The sequence below is a fragment of the Convolutriloba macropyga genome, chromosome 11 (genome assembly GCF_964194025.1).
Source record: "Convolutriloba macropyga chromosome 11, txConMacr16.3, whole genome shotgun sequence".
NCBI classification, from domain to species: domain Eukaryota; kingdom Metazoa; phylum Xenacoelomorpha; order Acoela; family Convolutidae; genus Convolutriloba; species Convolutriloba macropyga.
Window position 1 is genome coordinate 46,077,507 of NC_134478.1, and position 20,772 is coordinate 46,098,278.

The following is a 20,772-nucleotide window of genomic DNA, read 5'->3' on the forward strand; positions in this document are numbered from 1 at the left end:
ATACAAGCAACGTACTCGAAATTAAGTATGGACAGTATGGAATCATGCATGAGTCTTGTTCGAAATCAAAGAATCTTCAACCCGGGATATTTAACGCTATTTACCACTTGTTATAGCAAAGTTTCCTCATCATGTACTGAAACGTTTTTCTAACATTAAATTATCTATTTCTTGCAAACTCTCGTAGTACTCACTTAGTTTTGCGGTACAGGCTTGTTGCTGAAGTTTTGATACAGGTTAATGTATAAGTGTTCTTGATAATTAACTTAACCCTGACAATCCGCCAATAATCGTATCTTTTCCCTGAAGTTGTGTAACTCTTTCATTTAATTAAACCTATAAAACAGTAGTCTGTTCTACGCCGCGCTAAGACTGCCTTAAAAAAACTTTAACCAACTATATTCAGGTTTATTTAAAATTTTTTTTACTCATATGCGTTCTTGATCTCTATTTTTTGTTCACATAAAAATTGTCTAAATAGCAGTGCGGCATATGCTCTGTCAACTGACAACTGAACAAGAATCGGTAATAATTGAATGTGCGAAAGTCAAACTACTAAATGCATTTCAAACTAGCAATTGTTTGCAAAACTTGTTTGAGAAGCAAAGATTGCCAAAAGTGAAGCTTCAATGCTCTGCTGTTACATGGAGTCTCATAACACCATTACATCAAATATTTGAAATACATTACGTGGACACTGAATATAGTGGTAAGTTGATCAGATACAGGTTATAATAACTTAATTTGGGCATTTATATTTGGTACCGCAACCCTAGTTTGTAACTGTTTTTGAATGAGAAATATCAAACTGCGAATCTTTATTGGAATGAATATATTGTATTCGTTATAATACAGGGAGGGCTTTGATCAATAGAACTTGCTGTTATTTGTCATTCAAATTTGGCTCCATCATTTTTCAAAAGTGCCAAATAAGGTAATATTGTTTGTTCTCTTCTGATCATGTTGCTTCTGAGAATTATAAACTTTCTAGCAAACGAAAACTGTACTTTTAACTATAAACAAGTTTTGATTATGATTATATAATCGTCGCTTGATTAACGGAGAAAAATAAGGGAAATTTACAACTGATAGTGTGGTTGCTTATTTTGATGTTTAAAACATAAAATTAAAATTTTTCCTTTAAAAGCTTTTCAACTCAGTTTATTCTCTGATCTTGCACAATATCCTTTATAATAAGGTTGAAAACACCACTTAATATAATTTAAAATCCGACATGTTTACGATCGCAAAACTTCGAAAAACCTGAATTACAGCAATATCCAGTGCTATTAAAGATGGCGGTACTGATAACTTTTCGACTGATTTCATATCTTAAGACGGGTGAAGACTTGTCAAGACTTGCTCAAGACTTGTCTAGTCCTAGTCGAGGCTTGACCACGATTTGATAACTCCTGAGTCAAGTCGTGGCCGAGACTTGCCAATTCTTGAGTCAATTAATGACCACAATTTGAAAATTATTGATTATTGCGCAGCCAATATGCAAAGTAGTGCTTTGAGAAAACATTATTTAAAAATAATGTATTTAAAAAATTGCTAAAATTATAATTTTAGCTACTTTTGACTTGCTTTTACAATAAATAAATGCTTCTCAAAACTCTATACTGCATATTGGTTCCGCAATAATTTTCTAAAATAAATGTTTTCCTGGAGTTCCTGGCAATTTTCCAACGGGAAAATGACAATTCTATCGGGCAATAGCAAATAATGGTGTTTTCCTGTCCTAGCGGGAAATACCAGGAATGATAATTCTCCTGTTTTACTCTGCAGGATTTACCGGGAAACGTTGCAATGGGTAGTCAGAAATTGGTTCTTTCCGATTATAGCCCCCATGATATTATATTCCCATTTCGGTATATTTTCTATGATTGGAAGAGGCTATGGGTTATCTGACCACTAAGCTGTGGGGGCTATAGTGGGAAAAACGTTCGCTTGTTTAGTGAATCTCAAATTTGTTGATCTGACCAAGTTATTTTTGATATGAGCTTCTACCGCCCTAAAATGTCCCATATATTCACTCAGAAACCAACTTTCTTTGTTTAATGGACAAAGAAGAGTGACCATGATTGGTACAATTGGGCGAGATACGGAATTTCTTCATTATCCATCAAGTAAACATTAAGAAAGTGATCGCGTTTTTTTGTCCTTCTTTTCTCATTTTGGAGAGTTTTGAAGGCAATTCATTGAAAATAGCTGCCCTTTTACCTTCGTAGAAAAAAGAAGGAAAAACAACACTGTCAAGTTTTGGCCAAGTCTTGCTCAAAGCTTGTCAAGTCTTGACCAAGATTTGTGAAGTCTTCGCCGATACTTGCCCAAGATTTTTCAAGTCTTGACCAATACTGGACTCAAATTTTGCCAAAACTTAAGACTTAGTTCAACACGTGCCACGTCTAAAAAGCGACACGATTAGTGCTCAGATACAGTCCTCTTTCAGGACATGTGATTTCACAGAAACAGTTCTGATTAAGTCTTAAAATTCAGTTCAGGTCAACAAAACCTAGGTCAATTTTTGTTACCGTTAAAATTTTAAAATCAAAACCGTACTATGATATTGTCAAGTTGACTACAGCACTGGAGGAAGCCCTCACTGCGATTTCTAAGGTAACGTAAAACAACCGTCATACTACAAATGACAGTGTTCTTGAAGGAAATAATCGGACAGCTGTTGGGACATTCTCAATTCGAACAAAAAATTGAAGTTTTAGAGATTTTTCTAGCATAATTTTGTAGCTTTTCTTTCCGCCTTTGCTGCTACGGACTTGCCTACTAGAGCAAATTAAGTATTTAAATCTCTAAACTTGGCGTTGGTGTTTTTTACCTTTGAACAAATAAATTTTGCAAAAAAAAAATCAAATTTATTGTTCACACGCCTTTATGGCCGACGCTGATTTACGTGAAAAAATTCAACAATTAGAAGACGACGAACTGCGCGATGAGTTGATGCAGATGCATGAAGATATGATGAACGCCCAGAACGAACGTGAAAACGCAGGTCAGAAAATTATATCGTAAGCTTTTACAAATGTTTTGAGAAAAAATACTTAAAATGAATTTTCGTTTTAACTTCTAAGATCTTCTGAGATCTTCTAACACCAATCATCATTTTATTTTGCGAATTCTTTCAACACTTCTGATTTATATTGCATTTAAAAATCTTCTTCTTTCCCTCCAGAAAGTCTGCTTCGAGAACACAATTCAGTATATCTGTTAGATTTTCGAATGCAAGTAGAGGTAGAGGTCCCGTTTATGCAACCTGGCATTTCAGTCAAATAAAATCTCACCGATATATTTTTTCAAGCCAACAATGCAGCCCGCATTTCATGAAACTAGAAATTTATGTAGATTGAGACCGCTAAATTTTTCTTACAAGACTAAACACTTACGACCCTAATGAGAAAGACAAGTCCAAAATTGACAACCAGTTGAGACATAAAACGCAACCCAAAAAAAATCCGCGTAACGTCAGGGGCAAACAACCCATTATACTGAGACCACTTTACATTTGACGGCATGACTTAAAGTTTGAACGTCGCATTTACGATCAAGATATTCAAAAAAACTTGGGTTACAGTGATAACCAACGCTCTTAAAGGTGGCGAAAATCACTTTTTATATTGCTTGCGTCATCATTACTTAGGTTCGTAGTTTCTAACTTGTAAATTTTAGATCACAAATTGACAACGAGATGGCAAAATTGACGACGGTAGTGTACTACGACCTCATGGCGATTTTTAACATAACCTACAAGAGCCGTCATATTAGGGTTAAAGAAGTTCTGAAAAGAAATAGTAAAGCATTTGTCGGAAAACGCTCAAGTCCAAAATAAGGAATTTTATTTAGAGATTTTCTAAGTGTAATTTTTTGTTGCTTTTCCTTTAGTTTTTTGTTTTATGGGTTGTCTCACACGGTCGTGCTAAATACATAAATCTATGAACTAAGCATTCTTTTTATCGCTCAACTAATAATTTTTGATAACGCTAAAGATTTTTGATAACGCTTTGGCACTCTTTTATGCCGACAAGGATTCATGCGACAAAAGTCAAAAATTAAACGCAATGCACTGCGAATGAGTGATGAAACCTCAAAAAAAACTAAAAACGAAAGCCATAAACTTAGATCGGAATATATTAGACAAAATTTCAAACAATGAATTGTTAAGGTAACTGAGATTTTATATCACCAATCCTTGTTTTACATTTTTGCGTTATTTTTTAACATTTCAACTAATAATTTTTTTGAACACTCCAAGTTCTTTTTTTCACTCCATTATATCTGATAGTTATTCACATGAAAACAATTCATGAAATAAAAGTTACTGGTCACAGCAATAGGCGATGATCTGGTGCAGATTCATGATGATATGATGTTCTACCAGAATGAGACTTAAAACGGAAGTCGGAATTTTGCTTTGAAAACTTTTAATCAAACAAGGAAATTGGTAAATTTAGCTGAGATCTACAAACACTTTTTTTTCTCTTTCAAGGAATTCCATTTTTTTAGAATTTTTGTTTCGAGTACGCAACTGTTTGAACTCAGATATTCAATTGCAATAATTTTCAGAGACCGGACCACGTGCGTGCAACCTGATAATCCATTCACCGCTGTGTCAAACAAAGCCGCATTCTATTTTTTTCCAGCTGACCAGGCATATAATATAATTCGAGATACTTGTAAATTGTGAAAAAATGGAACTGCGATATTTTTCAAATCAGACCAAAAATATAGGAAAACGCCAAATACAAACCCAAATAATTCAAAAAATCCCTTACAAGACTAAAAATAGAGTCAAATATAATGAGATACAAAGGAAGCAGCCCAAAGAAAAGAGCCCAAAAAAAACAGCCCAAAAAAATTTGTTTCTTTGTTTTTGATACAAAGAAAACAGCCCAAAAAAAATTGTTTCTTTGTTTTTGAGACAACGAAAACAGCCCAAAAAATTTGTTTCTTTGTTTTTGAGACAACGAAAACAGCCCAAAAAAATTGTTTCTTTGTTTTTGAGACAACGAAAACAGCCCAAAAAAATTTGTTTCTTTGTTTTTGAGACAACGAAAACAGCCCAAAAAATTCAGCTGATGTTAGGGACAACAAAGACAGCGTAAACCAATCAGACAAAAAGAGCAATTTAGACTCCACGAAAAAGAGATCCCTCAAAAGTACACTGATTTAGTTATTCAATTTTTGTAGAAATTCTGCCGACTTTCTGAATAACTTCGAAAAGTTGGGAAATTAATTGTTCATCTTGTAGACAACAAATTTTCCAGCGTGTTTGATATCAGTAGCCTTCAACAGGCTAGTTCATGCGTAAGTCTGTTCAATGCGTGACTCAATTACAATGATTATTGCAAGATATGCAAAAATGTAAAAAATAAAGCTGCAATTTGCGTGATTTGCACACCAAATGATTATTGAGAGTTCTTTTCACCCAACGAGAAAGGACAGATAGCCCCAATACCTAAATAGCCCAATGAATGAGGAGTTAGTAAATGCGTATACACGAATGAATTCCTGTCACCCATTAAGTAAGTGGAGGAAAAACTTTTATCTTTTAACATCACACAATGAGAGGGGAACCTCCAGTTTTAACTGCTCGGTAGTTTTAATCAGCCACAATTGCAACAAACTATCATTCTCTGAATTTAAATGCCATTTTATCTATGATGAATTGTGTCATCTCTCCGGTTGTCACAACAATTCTGACTTGTACTTTGAGTTTTTGGGCGGGTTGCGTGGTGTAGAATTTAAGAAGTCCTACTTTTCTCACAAAAAATTTGCAATTCAAAGTGATAGAAGTTGAGTTTCGAAAACCGGTTTCCTAAAAATTGTTAGTAAGACTGTTGGCTTCCAATATCCAGATTTATGTGGAACAAAAACAGGTGGACGTAGAAGTTGATGGGATGCAGCATGGATTTTTTGGGGGGACCAAGTTCATAAAAGTTGTTTATCATCCGGTATTTAACTCAGTGTGGCCAAATTTGGTTCGAAGAAAGTGCATACTTTGGTGCAAGTTCCACCAAAGTTTTATAGATACCTTAGGGGGGACGTTAAACTTCCAAATAAGGCTTAAGTTCTTGAGTTCATAGTTTGACCGATTGATTAATGGGTGGCGTCTTATCTCTGATACTATTATTTCTATAGTTTGAATAGCATGAGTAGAAGTCATTATTGTAAAAAGAAGAAGTTCAATCAATTGTTCTTTTGAAATCATATCATCTTTACGTAAGAAAGGCATAACTAATGTGGTCCATAATGCGAAGTGAACAGATTCTTTTGTTTGAACGTTCTTGTACGTTGTTGCTTGATAAGTTACTAAGGAGTCGAACCACAACAATAACAAAACAGTACCGTAACAGAGCTGTAGCTTAGGAGTTGACCCGTAGAGAAGTTGTGATAACAAAAACATTGTTGAGAGAGTTGAGATTCATCCTTTATAATAAAACTCAGGTTGATCTTTGATGTGGTTTTGTAATCTTTCACATTTCTTGTTCAGATTCAGTCGTTTGAAGTTATTTGATTACTCAAATCAATTCATTATTCCAACAAACTTTTGTTACAGCCGACACGAGCAGCGTTGGGACGAAATAACCCTCTAATAGTAGTCTGAGAGCCATCATAACACCCCTTTCATTTTGTTAGAGTTTTGGGGGCAAGTCGGTCCCCAGCTAGTCAGCATATGCAAAGAACAAAATTCTACAGTGAGCTATCTCGAGACTTCTTGGCAGTTGGAATGGATTGTCGGCTGTGGTGGTTGTAGTTGGACGTTGGACTTTGAAAGTGCGGACAAAAAGCGGGCGAAAGAGAATTGACTTGTGCAAAGATGAGTGAAGAAAAATAAAACCGTGGACAGAGTCAAGTTGGAGCGGGAGGGGAGAGAGAGAGAGAGAGAGCGAGTTTGCACAGCAGTTATGCAGGTGAATTGGAGTTCGACAGTTGGTATTGTTAACAATTAGTTTTTCTTGACAATAGAGGAGAACGTATTTTGACTCAGTCAAGGGCGTAAGTTGCGTGAGACTGAATTTTTATAGAGCATCGGCTTTCTTAGTAAAGACTGTTAGAAGGCATTGGCTGAGATCAAGAGATTTGTGAGGCAAGTTAAATAAAAATTGCGAGTAGAGAGATAGAGGTGATCCAAAGAATGAAAAGCTAAGTGAGAGCAAGTTATTCAATACTGTGATTGTTAGAAATTGATTGTTCTTGAAGAAAAAAAGGCCAGTTCAGATTATCGAGAGCCTAGAACGTGATTGGTAAGCCGGTATATGGCAAGTGATAGCTACGAGTGTGAGGCTAGCAAGCGTAGAGTGAGAGAGAGGTTTTCCACAGGTTTAATCATTCTTGCAAACTAGAGGAGCACAAGTTAGAGAGTTTAGTTCTGAGGGTGAGAGGAAGAGGAAGTTCGCAAAGAAGGCCAGTAAGCGGTGGTTCAACAGCAGCAGGACGCTAACGTAGAGTGGCAGAGCAAAATAAGTCAGCTTAGAGGAACGGTAGGTACTGATAATAAAGGAGGAACGAGAATTAGAAGAAATGAGAGGCTAAGGGGGTCTTCTCAGACAGAGAAGTCTGTTAGACAGAGCGGAAACATTTAGAGCAGTGGAACACAACGAGTAAGGCGAAAAGGAAAAAAGAGATGCCTCATTTTTTAGAAAACATGGATTGGAGTGCGTGCCCGTTTGCAGAGTATTTTCCGTCGTGGGAGGACTGGACGATGTATTACTTTCACGTCGTAGACGTGTTACAGTTGAGTAAGGATCAATCTATAATGTCAATGCTTTGTCTTTTGACAGGATGGGCGTTGCAAGCGGTTTTGGATTTGCATTTCAGCTTCTGGTGGTCAGAAACTGATGAAGGGGTAATGTCGTTAGGACAATACCTTAACATCATTGAGAAGAGGCCATCAATAGGTAGCGAGGAAAACTGTGATCGTACGGACAGTAGTAGGAATAGGGGAAGAAAGATTATGGAGAAAAAATATTAAACAGAGAATGGTCAAGCAGAAGGCAGGATGAAAGACTCGTTAAGCGAGAAGTCAGAAGATTTTGAGCCGAGTGAAGTTGGTTCAAAATTAGTGAGAACAGGATGCAGTAATCAAGCTGCAACAGTGTGGAACTTCCAGAACGTGATAGATTTGCTACAATTGAAAGAAGAGCAAGCAGAACAATTAGATCTGGGAATGGTGGGAGAAGTGAACAGGGAAGGGCAAGTAGGTATTAAGTATTGATACAATCAAAGGGCTGGATAGGAAAATAATGGGATCCCAAGTGCAAAGCGCGAGATAAACAGTGTTTTAAAAGGCTCGAAAAGGAGTCAATTAAAAGTTTTGATGAAGAAGCTTGTCGAAGAGAAGAAAATGTTTGCAATGGAGTTGAACAATGCAAAAAAGTTGACGAAGAAAAAGATTTGGGTTACAGATAGTTACAGTCACAAGTTAAAGGAAAAGGAGGAAAGCGAGCGCTGTGATATAGAGAGCAAAAAGCAGAGAAGACTACAGGAGCAGAGGAGGGAAAGAATCTTGTCAAAATTGGAAAAAAGTAGTCACACCGGAGGGATTCGAGTACTATGTAGACCGTTCATCAGCAAACAATGGAGGCGATGACTGTCTCTTCATAAAGGATTCTGACTATGAGGACAGTGAGGATGAGGAAAGTGAGCTTCCTCCTGAGTTCTTTGGATGTAATCAAAAGAAAAACTTGAAGGATGTAACTCTCATAGCAACTGAGTTGCCGTCTATAATAGGAGGCGGTGAAGTTGATATGAGACAAATAGAGTCCATTCAAAAAATTTTGCGGAATGCCTGGCTGAAGACAATCTTCGAGCAACTTTGAATGAAGAGATTGACACTGTAACTGAAGAAGAAGAGAACTAGTAGAGATAAAGAGGAGTCTTTTCAAAATGAAAATAAAGTCATTAAGGAAAGTAATGATTCCGTTTATTCTCCGAGCTTTAGTTCTGGACCCTGGCGATGTACAGGCTCAGAAACAAATAGGAATGGAGAAATATCTAGACAGGCTGTGTTGAGTAGCAACTCGGGTGACTTAAAGAGGAGGAAAAAAAATCTGGTCAAAATTGGAAAAAGTAGTCAAACCAGAGGGATTCGATTGCTATGTAGACCGTTCATCAGCAAACGATGGAGGAGATGAGATGACTGTCTCTTCATAAGAGATTCTGACTATGAGGACAAGGAGGATGAGGAAAGTGAGCTTCCTTCTGAGTTCTTTGGATGTAATCAAAAGAAAAGCCTGAAGGATGTAACTCTCATAGCACCTGAGTTGCCGTCTATGCTAGGAGGCGGTGAAGTTGATATGAGACAAATAGAGTCCATTCAAAGAATTTTGCGGAATGCCTAGCTGAAGACAATCTTGGAGCAACTTTGAATGAAGAGATTGACACTATAACTGAAGAAGTAGAGAACTAGTAGAGATAAAGAGGAGTCTTTTCACAATGAAAATAAAGTCATTGAGGAAAGTAATGATTCCGTTGTTCTCCGAGCGTTTGTTCTGGACTCTGGCGATGTACAGGCTTACGAACAAATAGGATTGGAGAAAAATGTAGACAAGTTGTGTGGAGTGGCAACTTGGGTGACTTAAAAAGGAGACGGCCAAAGCTGTGTGCGGTTATTAATCCACAAGAGGATGCAGCGGTTCTAGAGTTTGAGACAAAGTTAGAAACTAGAACACGGGAAGTTGTGGACTTTCAAAACAATAGGAGCGTAGTCCAGAGACCCAAACTTTGAATAGACGCGATAGGATTCAAGTTCTTTCCAGAGGTTGTGAATTTGACTTTTGCTGGAAAACAACAGGGTTTCTTGAAGTTAGTGAATCAAGCGCGTCTAAAACTGACTGTGTTCAAGTCCCTGATAACTGCACATCAGTGGTTTCAGTGGTAAATCCAGGGAGCAGTTCAGGTGAATGCAGGTAACAGGTGCTGTCCTTAGCTAAAGCCGCTGAGTTGGAATGGGAAAACATGTCATAGATTGCTATCAACGGTATATGTGTAGCAATAGCCATTAGAGATTGGGAGACACTCTCCAGGTTCACTGAAGTAATGGAACAATTTTAGGTTTGTTCACTTAAAGACAAGATGAAAAAACGGGTGTTCACAATAAGGGGGTGATATAGGTCTGCAGGACTGATTCAGAGGAATGTCATGAATTACAATGTAGCTACGATCGTAAATGGGGTCTTGAGAAACAATCATGCTTACATAGGTCCAAGCTCCGAGTCAGACTGGAAAAGAACTTAATTAGAGTTGAAGACGCGTTGCTTGAGGGGAGACTGACCGGTGTGGGAGAGTGATACTGAGCGCAAATCGGACGCCCAAACAAACAAGATTTCATGGTCTACCTCAAAGTTTAGAGAAAACCTGAGTGTCTTAACTTGTCATAACTACTGGAGAACAACTGAAGTTCCTTTGGCTGAGAAAATTTTGAGAGCTTTGGAGCAGTTTTTCATGAAAAGCCAAATAGACTTAGGAGAAAAGTTTTCTTTTCAATGGTCACATCAAGGAAGAAATGTAGGACATCATAGAACGGAAGAAGAATGGAAGAGGGTTGGTTTTAGAATTCAGTACATAAAATTCTATAAAAAGTGGCGAGAAAACTTCAAAAGCGGAGTCATAAGGCGATATCTGAGAGGGTGGAAGGGCAGAATAATGCCGACTGAAGTCGCAGTGAGAATCAGAAGAATCACTTGCCTAATGTAGTGAGGACTTCGGATCGAGGAGTTTTGGTCAGGTGTTAGCCGAAGCGAGTGAGTCTTGCAGTTCACCGGAGGACTTAGCAGCTGATGAGCAAACAAACTGGCAAGGGAGTCAAATTAAAAATTTGAGCCATAAGCTAATTCACATTACTCAGGTACCAGAGATGCTGATCACAACCGAGGAATTGGGCTCTACTCTTGATAGTGAAGCAGGAAGTTCATTGGAACAATCAGAAACTATTAATGGCATGACATCAGATAGAGTAGAGGACAGATATGCAGATCCCTAATTGAATACAGGAGTCATTAAATGAATTAATGAAGGAGATATAATGCACAATGTTTGGATGATTGAAAGAAACTCCGATGACCTGTGGTTTCGAATGGGAGCGGCGTTTAACTTTGTTAGTCTGGGCCAATGCCCACGAAAAGAATATTATCTCTTCTTTTGGGGTTTTCTTAGAACTTTGGAAGCAGAAGCGAGGAAGTCCATGGAACGCCAATTGTATGGTCCCCAACTGTTTATAAGAACAAATGATGTAGTCTACGACAAAAGAAGGAATCTCAGTAAGTCAGCAAATTGCATTATGAGTTGATGGGATTGATGGGCGATGTGCACAGCAGAAGCAAGGACTTCTGTCAGAGGGGATTTTCTTTCAACGTTTGTCGACACTCAATGTCGAAAGGGACAATGTGGCTTCAGACAATTTGGTAGAAGTGGTAGAGCTGATGAGGAGATGGTGCTGAAGCGGGAGACCTCCTGATGTGAGGTGGCGGTCCACCGAGGAGATGGGAGGACACCCGTTCGAGCATCAAAAGAAGAAAGATCTTGAGAAAATTCAGTTGTTGTTGTAATGTCAGAACGATAGTTTTTTCTTAGTTTAGTATCTATTCTTGTGTTTCAAATTAGTTTCTGTGTCTAATCAGTTCAAAAGTTAGTCCGAACTTTTGGTAATGATGTTAAATTTGGATATGAGGTGAAACCTTTGCTTGATATTGTTATTGAAACTGTAACTTGTAGAGGGTGCATGGAGTACCAGTGGTGAGACACAGAAACTCGATTTGTGAATAATATGTAGAGCAAGCTAGTTGCATTTAACTAGCCTTGAAATAGTATTAGATATGTGAGTTGGAGCATGAATAATTGGACCTGGAGATAATAAATTGTTCAAAAAGAATTTTTGGTGAGATGGCCGGGATAAATGTTGAAATGATTCGATGGTTCAACCAACCAGTTATGATGTAGATAAAAAGTAGCAGAAATTGGTTGCCTCTTTATTAGTTGTTGTATGTGTGGTATCTATAGACAGAGATAAGTTTTTAATTTCCGTATTCCTTCTAGTATTTTTTAGCATATTTGTTGTTTTAAATTCATATGCTGTAAATTTGTTAAACGTTCTAGAGTAATACGTTGATGTACTATTCATACTCTTTCGTAGTTTGCGATTGTTCACAAATTGATCTAATAGGCCTAGCTTGATAAAATAAGAAAAATAAGAAAAAAATAAGAAAAATAAGAAAAAAATAATACAGAAAAAGTAAGGTATGCATGAAGCAAAACCTACTGGCAAGGGATACTAGGTGTGTCATCAAGACAAGCAGAACATTTTTAGGATTATTGTTGGTTAAGATTTAGGTCAAATGCCAAATTTAGCAATTATTTGGGAAAATAATAATCTAGAAGGGAGGAGTGTAGAATTGGAGAAGTTCTACTTTTCTCACAAAAGTTTTGCAATTGAAAGTGATAGAAATTGTGTTTCGAAAACCAGTTTCCTAAAAATTCTTAGTAAAGCTGTTGGCTTCCAATATCCAGATTTATGTGGAACAAAAACAGGTGGACGTAGAAGTTGATGGGATGCAACATGGATTTTTTGGGGGACCAAGTTCATATTAGTTGTTTATCATCCGGTATTTAACTCAGTGTGGCCAAATTTGGTTCGAAGAAAGTGCATACTTTGGTGCAAGTTCCACCAAAGTTTTATAGATACCTTAGGGGGGACGTTAAACTTCCAAATAAGGCTTAAGTTCTTGAGTTCATAGTTTGACCGATTGATTAATGGGTGGCGTCTTATCTCTGATACTATTATTTCTATAGTTTGAATAGCATGAGTAGAAGTCATTATTGTAAAAAGAAGAAGTTCAATCAAATGTTCTTTTGAAATCATATCATCTTTACGTAAGAAAGGCATAACTAATGTGGTCCATAATGCGAAGTGAACAGATTCTTTTGTTTGAACGTTCTTGTACGTTGTTGCTTGATAAGTTACTAAGGAGTCGAACCACAACAATAACAAAACAGTACCGTAACAGAGCTGTAGCGTAGGAGTTGACCTGTAGAGAAGTTGTGATAACAAAAACATTGTTGAGAGAGTTGAACTGACTTGATAAAATCAGATCACCGGTTTGCGCGATTGGAAATCAGAACACTTGCATACACCAGAGAACCGTAATTAGATCAAATGGCTCAAGTGACAGCTTATAGAATTGAGAGAAAAGTAGCTCTTAAGTTGTGAATTTGGTCAAAGTTGTGATTCATCCTTTATAATAAAACTCAGGTTGATTTTTGATGTGGTTTTGTGATCTTTCGCATTTCTTGTTCCGTTGTTTGATGTTATTTGATTACTCAAATCAATTCATTATTCCAAAAAGAGTTCCTTACAGCCAAAAAGAGCAGCGTAGGGACAAAGAAGTCTAAGAACCATCAAAAACCCCTTTCAATTTGTTAGAGTTTTGGGCGCTAGTCGGTCTGCAGCTAGTCAGCCTACGCAAAGTACAAAATTCTACACGTGGTTTGTGAATCGCAAACCCTCTGTAAATGACCTGGGTGACTGTGTCGCAAAAATTTTGTCCGGGGTTAAATAATAGAGGCATTAATGCAAGCTTTTAGATTTAAGTAGTTTACAGAAGCAATGCATAGATGAAATTACATAAACGAACCGCGGATGAGAACGCCATAGGTACAAGATATGCTTTTAACATATGTTAGGGGGTCTATTCAGGTGCAACTACTGTGAAAATGGACCAGTACTGGATTCGAACCAGCATCTCTTACTTGCAAGCCTAGTGTGCTACCCAATTACACCAACTGGTCTTAAGCTCTCGAACTTGGGCATCTCTTATAACCCGTTCTTACGTTCTTTCTTGTTCCTCAAGGCTTCATTTCTCTAGCCAAGTATACGTTGAACAAGTAGAGCTTCTTGTCAAGCTATGTCAAGCTCATCTTATGCACAATTTACATTAGGTTATTCTCTTTCAACCTTCTAACACTCCCCCTTAATCTGCGCATCCTCTCTTTCACAGTTTCTAACTATCTTGTCTCTCTTTTGCGGTTAAGCTCAGAGACTACGGTCTGGGCCCATAACCTGTTAGGGGGTCTATTCAGGTGCAACTACTGTGAAAATGGACCAGTACTGGATTCGAACCAGCATCTCTTACTTGCAAGCCTAGTGTGCTACCCAATTACACCAACTGGTCTTAAGCTCTCGAACTTGGGCATCTCTTATAACCCGTTCTTACGTTCTTTCTTGTTCCTCAAGGCTTCATTTCTCTAGCCAAGTATACGTTGAACAAGTAGAGCTTCTTGTCAAGCTATGTCAAGCTTATCTTATGCACAATTTACATTAGGTTGTTCTCTTTCAACCTTCTAACAACATAGAACATAATTAAAAACAGAGAAACAAAAAAAAAGAATGCATGAGACAAGTTCTTGAAGAGGCAAAAAACAGTCCCTGGAAAGGCTTTTTTTTCTTTTGAATAAGTAAAGTACATATGAATCGTGCTATTATAAATTTTAACTGACGTTAATATTAAATTCAATCGAACTTTCAACGAACTCTCACCACGAATATTAGAAATAATTGTGATAATCGGAGTGCTATATTTCATTTGCTCCTCTTCATAAATCATCCCTTTTTGTTGAAAAAAATTATACTTTGAGTTCTATGTAATGTTTACTTGTGGAATACACTTTTTAAAGACCTTTCTATTTATAAATTAATTTTATAAGAGACTGAGCTCGCATCATTTTAGACAGGACCAACACAAAACAAAGCGAGTCAAACAAGAGCCCAGAAACATTTACGGATTCGAAAAGCAGCAACCTAAGCAACATGTCTGCGTCCTACAACAATCAACAACAACAAACAAGACTGCAGTCTACTCAGGCACAAGTGGACGAAGTTGTCGAAATCATGAGCGTGAGTTTGAACTCTTTAGATCCTGCGAGACAAGAGTTTTCCGAACAAAGTGTTGCAAGATGAAAGTTTTTTGAAAGCATCTTGCAAGACATTTACCGCTTTTTGTGAGAATTGTCTAAGATACTGCAGACGATTATTCTTGCATAATTTTGTATTTGGTTCTATATTGTTTAAACACCGTTTTGAGATAACGCGAATGTTTCTTTAGCCTAGGCCAGCCGAAAGAAAACTGACAAATTGACTTGTCTCTAATATGAACAGCAGCGCAACCACCAGTGTGCTCAATATCTCCACGTGAATTGCAAACTTTTCAGATTGGAGTTGAGGAAACAAATTTCGCGGAAAATAACCCCCACAAGAAAAAGCCACGGAGATAATTCCTCGCGGAAATAAAACCATTTGATAATTTTGAACTTCGGTACTGATAATTTCTTCGGCTGTGATCGTAAAAACAAATTGTAAAGACTGTTCGGTTTCCTGTTTTCAAATCTAAGGGAGCTTTGCAATGCTCAGTTTTGTTGCTATCATTGTTATAATTCTTAGGGAATGTTCGGTATGTTCGATTTGAGATCGTAATAAACCGTGGGTAAGTTCGGTTTTATACGTAGCAAATTGTCTGTTTGTTGACTTTTAAACACATTAAGACGTCAATTTTTCAGTATTACTAAGTTTCCATTTATTGTTTATAATACAGTCACAAATAAAGATCGGTTTTATTATGAGCAATATAAGTTGTAATTCATGAAAGTATTCTAGGAGGTAGAAAACATTTTTCGATTCTTCTTCCCAAGCTTCGAAACTGAAGATACACCGACGATTTCCTGCGTTTGGAACCTAACACGCAACCGATTCGCTACGTTTGAAAATCTATCATACAGACGGTTTCTACGTTTAAACAATGACCAGACGAATGATTTCGTAGGTTTTGAACCTTAAATACGGACTTTTTACGTTTAAGAATAGAAAATACCAAATATTTCTTAATTTTGAAACCAATCACAGGATAACTTTCTCGTGAAAACCAAACATAACAAAGATTTATTGTTCCGACCCCACATAGTAGGAAGGGGTAACTATATACTCAAATGGGTTCTTTTGTTCAGTCAATTTTCACCGATCGATATATTCATTGTAGAGAGTTGTGTATGGTATCATTAAAAAGCCCGTCAAGCGTATAATTTAGTACCACAAATATTTTTTCAATTTCGTTTTTCTCCTGGGAGATTTTGAGGTTTAAGGTTTTGTGAATAATAGACCGATTTCCGTTGTTTCTTTTCATATTTTCCGTAATTTTAGCCCAAATCGTCGTTAAATTTGCTAAAATTTGTTAAAATTCTCAACATCATGTGTTTTTGGTTTTACCTCTGAAGATAGAGGAGGTTTGTTGAATGGTTTGATCCCAGTTTTTTTGCTGAATTTCTGATTACTTTTTCGAACTTCAGACTGTCTCATCAAAAATGTTCCAAAGGTGCTTCTATGTCTCACTTTGTTCAAGTTTGCCAGAAGTAGACACGTGATAACTGCCAACATAATCATTTTCAATTTCAAAAGAGGCCCAATTGTTTTTTAAGTTCCTATAAGGGTCACTTCAAATTAAATTTTAGCCTGTGTTTTGCGAATTTAACTCGATATGTATCCCAAACTTTTCATTTATTTTTGATATTGTATTATTTCATTTGCCAACATATGAAAGAAATATTTGTTTATTGGGACGGGAAGCCTTATCGGGGCCAGTTTGTTTCCCCTTGTGGACTCTTATAGTCAAAAGTTGTTCGAATTACATTAGGAGGCGATCTTCTTTACAATGTATTTTTGCAAATTTGCTTTTTTGTCTTATTATGTACTGACTAAAATGACTACATGCTAAGATTTTTATTGAAGCAAGCCCACTTCACAAGAAAATGAGATCCAATGATCAGAACGGATTAGCGTTTGAGAATGGACTCCTGGGTATTAAGGTTTCGACAGCTTTTCGTTTTAAAAAATGAATTATTCTTGTGTCTTCATTGCTCTCTTTGTTCTATTTGCAGACTCATGATTTAGTCTCACTAATCGAAACTCTAGTTGGCCTTTTTATTTGGAACAAATAAAAACTTTTTTTTCAATTGACATCTAATGGCTCTTATTACTTTGTATTTTTTTGGTTTGAGAAAGATCACGCAATGCAATATTTTTAAGGTTTTTGGTGAATACATTACAATTTTGGCAGCTGCAACACAGTTCCCTTGCAAAATTTATTAAAATTTTCAATTCTTACTAATGTTTTTTGTTGTGTTTGTAGTCATTCAAAAAGTTTTGGATCACGGAAGATCTCCTTGTTTTCTTTTGAATGTACAATTGCACCAATTGAATAATTTTATATTATACCTAATGATTTTAATGATTTTCAGTTAATACCTTTTCAAAAAACAATAATGGAACAGTTTGATTTTTTTTTCTTTTTCGATATAATCAAAATGAGTTTCAGTTTTGATCCGTTTTGAAGCAAGCATTAAAAATTTTATTGTTCATAATATTTAATTGATGTTAATGGGGCTTAGAAAGTTTGTTTTCATGCAAACTTATATGAATTTTTTAATTGTCAATATTTCGTTCTTTTGTCTTTTTCACGTACACCCTTTATAAAGTGTACCCATTAAAGTTCAACTGAGACTCAGATAAAAATAAAAACATTTGCATTTGATCACAGTTTTTAATTGTTTTTAATATCTTGTAGATATAATGGCTTCAGTACTGCGGTTTTATAAAAATAATTGTTAAATTTTGGTTCTGGCTACTTTCATTGTTTTTGTATTCTTATGACTTAATCTCACTGAGAGCAAGCCGAATTGTATTCCAAAGAAGTTGCAAGTCAATCTTTTGTTGTTTAGAGTTAAAAACTTATGGCTTTCACGACTTTTGAAAAAAATTGTTTTGAAAAAATTAGCTGATTTTCAAGCCTCCACATTTTTTTTCTTTCCTTCAAGAGTAGCTCTCTGTAAAGATAGGCCGTATTCTCTTTCTAGCTCAGCTTGAGGTTATTTTTTGTTTTCTTGCCGCAACAACAATCTAATGTGGAAATCGCTTTGACGTTGAAAGATTGCATAATTGAGCATTTAATAATTTCAATGGATAGATTATCAATGCCACGGCTGCGACACCGTTCTTTGGTAAAGAAATGAATTTTTCAAGCAGTTTTTTTGCTGTTTTTGTTGTTCTTTTTGTAGTCGTATAACATTATCTGATAACGTCAGATCTGAATTGTTTCTTTAAGGTGTAGAAATTAACACGTTTGAATTGCTTCCTCAATTATACATCAGAAAAAATAAATGAACCTTTTTAATGGTTTCAGTTGATACTAATGGCTTCAATCGCTTAGAATATAATGGTTTTCAGAATGGCAAATTTATTTTTGAACTTTTCTCGGTCTGCATTTATTTTTCCTATTTGTTACTAAGTCTAATTAAGGAGAGGTTTCATATCTTTGTTAACGTGGAGATCAATTTGTTTAGTTGGGTGTTATCTAGAGCCATTTTGACTTTGTATTTCTGTTTTCTTTTAAACATATTCATCTAGTTTTGAGTGCAATTAACTTTTGTTCTATTATTTTTTGTTTGTCTTGTTTCGTAGCCTTATCTTTCGCAAGTTTCAAGTTTCAACAACACTCTAAGGCGGCATTACTTTCATTTTGGGGCTTGTTGAACAATATGTCACTCTATGAAAGTTTTCTATCTCTTGCTCACGCGGTAGACTATTAAGTCCAAAACGCAGATGAGCGAGGTCGGAACATTATGTGCGAAGTCCCGTTAACGAGCCTCCTTGCTGTGTCTGAAAACCAAATATATCCACGATTTCTTTCTTTTCAACGAAATATCGATCATATCGCTTTTTTGAAACTGAACATACCGACGATACTGATGGAAAAAATGTGTAGGCTTTTGTCGTCGTTTTATCTCACTAAAACCCAACATACCGACTATTTTCCTACGGTTTAAATCAACAACTCTGGAGTATGGCAGAGGGTTCATCCTGAAATCTTTCAGCTGTTTCGACTCCGTACAGTGCTTTCATAAATCAATGTTTCGTTTCAGCAAAACGCCAACAAGGCGTGGGAGAGGGGAGCAAAGTTGGATGACCTTGATAATCGGGCAGCTGCTTTGGAACAAGGCTCTAGCCAGTTTGCCACAACTAGTCGAAAAGTAAGAATATTCTTTTGAACACGACCTCCAAAACAACTTCAATCGAAAACTATCAAAAATCAGTTTGCAGCTCTTAATTATCATCGTATTGATCAGGTAACGGTTCAGTTTCGAAAAAAACTGCCACTCGTCAACGCACCTTAACTTGGACATGCTTACAAAAAATTGGCGCGATTTCAAATATATTATATAATGGGATTGATCCGTATAATGTTCAACCCAGTTTCAATTAAAGTGTAGTTAGATCATATGATTAAACGAAAGAATAGTACACGGGTAAAACGAACAACCCAAGTGTGCGCTAAACTAGGAAAATAAGAACAAGTAGACCGGGTTAAAGTTTTTACAAAACGAGGAAACTAGAACTGCTATAAACCAAACTTACGGTTTACTTCTATAGCCACTTGGAATCTAACTTTTAACTAGATACAAAAGTGAAGTGAACGAATTAAGTTCTGTAAAAATTCGGCATAAATCTGATTCCAAACACTTGAAAGCTGAAAAAACTCAAGCTTTTGTTTGTCACAGATTGCTGTGAAGAATCAAATAAATATTCCTGAGAGTATAATTAATTGTCAAGAATTACTATTTTAATTTGGTGTTCAATAAAAATCCTACACGCAATCTAAGTAAGTTCCCACCCTTGTTAATTGATGTGTGTGCTTAATTTAATTATCCAGAAAGATCACCGTCATTTACTATTAGCTTTCAATTTTAATTGACTTGAAGTCAAATCTTTGTCCGATTTATGTTATCTGTTTGAGACTTAACAAATTTCGGGATCTTTATCTTCGAATATCAATTGATCACACAATTGGCAACATGAAACTACATGACACCGCAGGTAACATTATTCAGCGCGTAAAAAATCAATCTGATAATATCTTAATATTTAGCATTGTGGATCAATTGTCCAAATCGAGGTCAACTTATAACTATATTGATCATATACGGTACCCATTTTTGACCCACAGAATTGGAAAAAAAAGTTTGAATTCTAAAACACATTTTGACATAGCATATATAATATAATGCCAAAAATAGTCATTGCCAATTAACTCATTTGAATTTTTGAGAATTAATTTTTTATTTTGTGTGTTTAGGTGAACCGAAAGTACTACTGGAAGGACAAGAAGATGTTGGCCATGTTGGTGGGGGCAGTCATTCTTGGGGTGGGACTCATTGTCCTCCTCATATACCTCATCGCATCATAACAGACAAAAACTATTCACACTCGCACACGTCTCAATCTTCACATGTGAAATTATATTTTACAATATTTGAGAACACATATCAAATTTAAGAAATTGAATGTAGAGATATTTTGAGCAACTGTTTTTTAAGGAAGCGAAAATGGTGATCAGGCAGCTTTTAAGACATTACTCTATTTAGACATAGATTAAACTCAAGGAGGCTCGGTAATGTACGTTCGCACATAATGTTCCGACAACGCTTATCCTAAAGTTTGGCTTAACTGTTTGCCAGATGAGGAAGAGATAGAAAACTTTCGAAAAAACTCACATATTGATCAAAAATATTTGGTGTATGAATTAAAAAAAAATAGTTCCCACTCAAATCACTAAGTAAAGTAAACAATGCCACATTAGTGGACCGATGGGACCTGCCATTATTTAGGATACGACAAAAGACAAACAAAAAGATCACATAACAACAAAAAATTGCACCCAAAAC

General features: G+C 36.2%; 1 protein-coding gene across 2 annotated transcripts; it reads left to right on the plus strand.

Annotated features, from left to right (window-relative positions):
* Nucleotides 1-962: 962 nt before the first annotated feature.
* Nucleotides 963-20,412, plus strand: LOC142349220 (vesicle-associated membrane protein 3-like). 2 transcript variants are annotated; one of them, XM_075400636.1, is made up of 5 exons: nucleotides 963-1,197; nucleotides 2,841-3,010; nucleotides 14,736-14,902; nucleotides 18,973-19,080; nucleotides 20,184-20,412. In XM_075400636.1, exons 2-5 carry the CDS (start codon nucleotides 2,893-2,895, stop codon nucleotides 20,292-20,294), a joined length of 504 nt encoding a protein of 167 aa, XP_075256751.1. In that variant the 5' UTR covers nucleotides 963-1,197; nucleotides 2,841-2,892; the 3' UTR covers nucleotides 20,295-20,412. The 2 variants fall into 2 exon arrangements, with proteins under 2 accessions (XP_075256751.1, XP_075256750.1); XM_075400635.1 differs by lacking the exon at nucleotides 963-1,197 and having other exon boundaries at nucleotides 2,768-3,010.
* The last annotated feature ends 360 nt before the right edge of the window (nucleotides 20,413-20,772 follow it).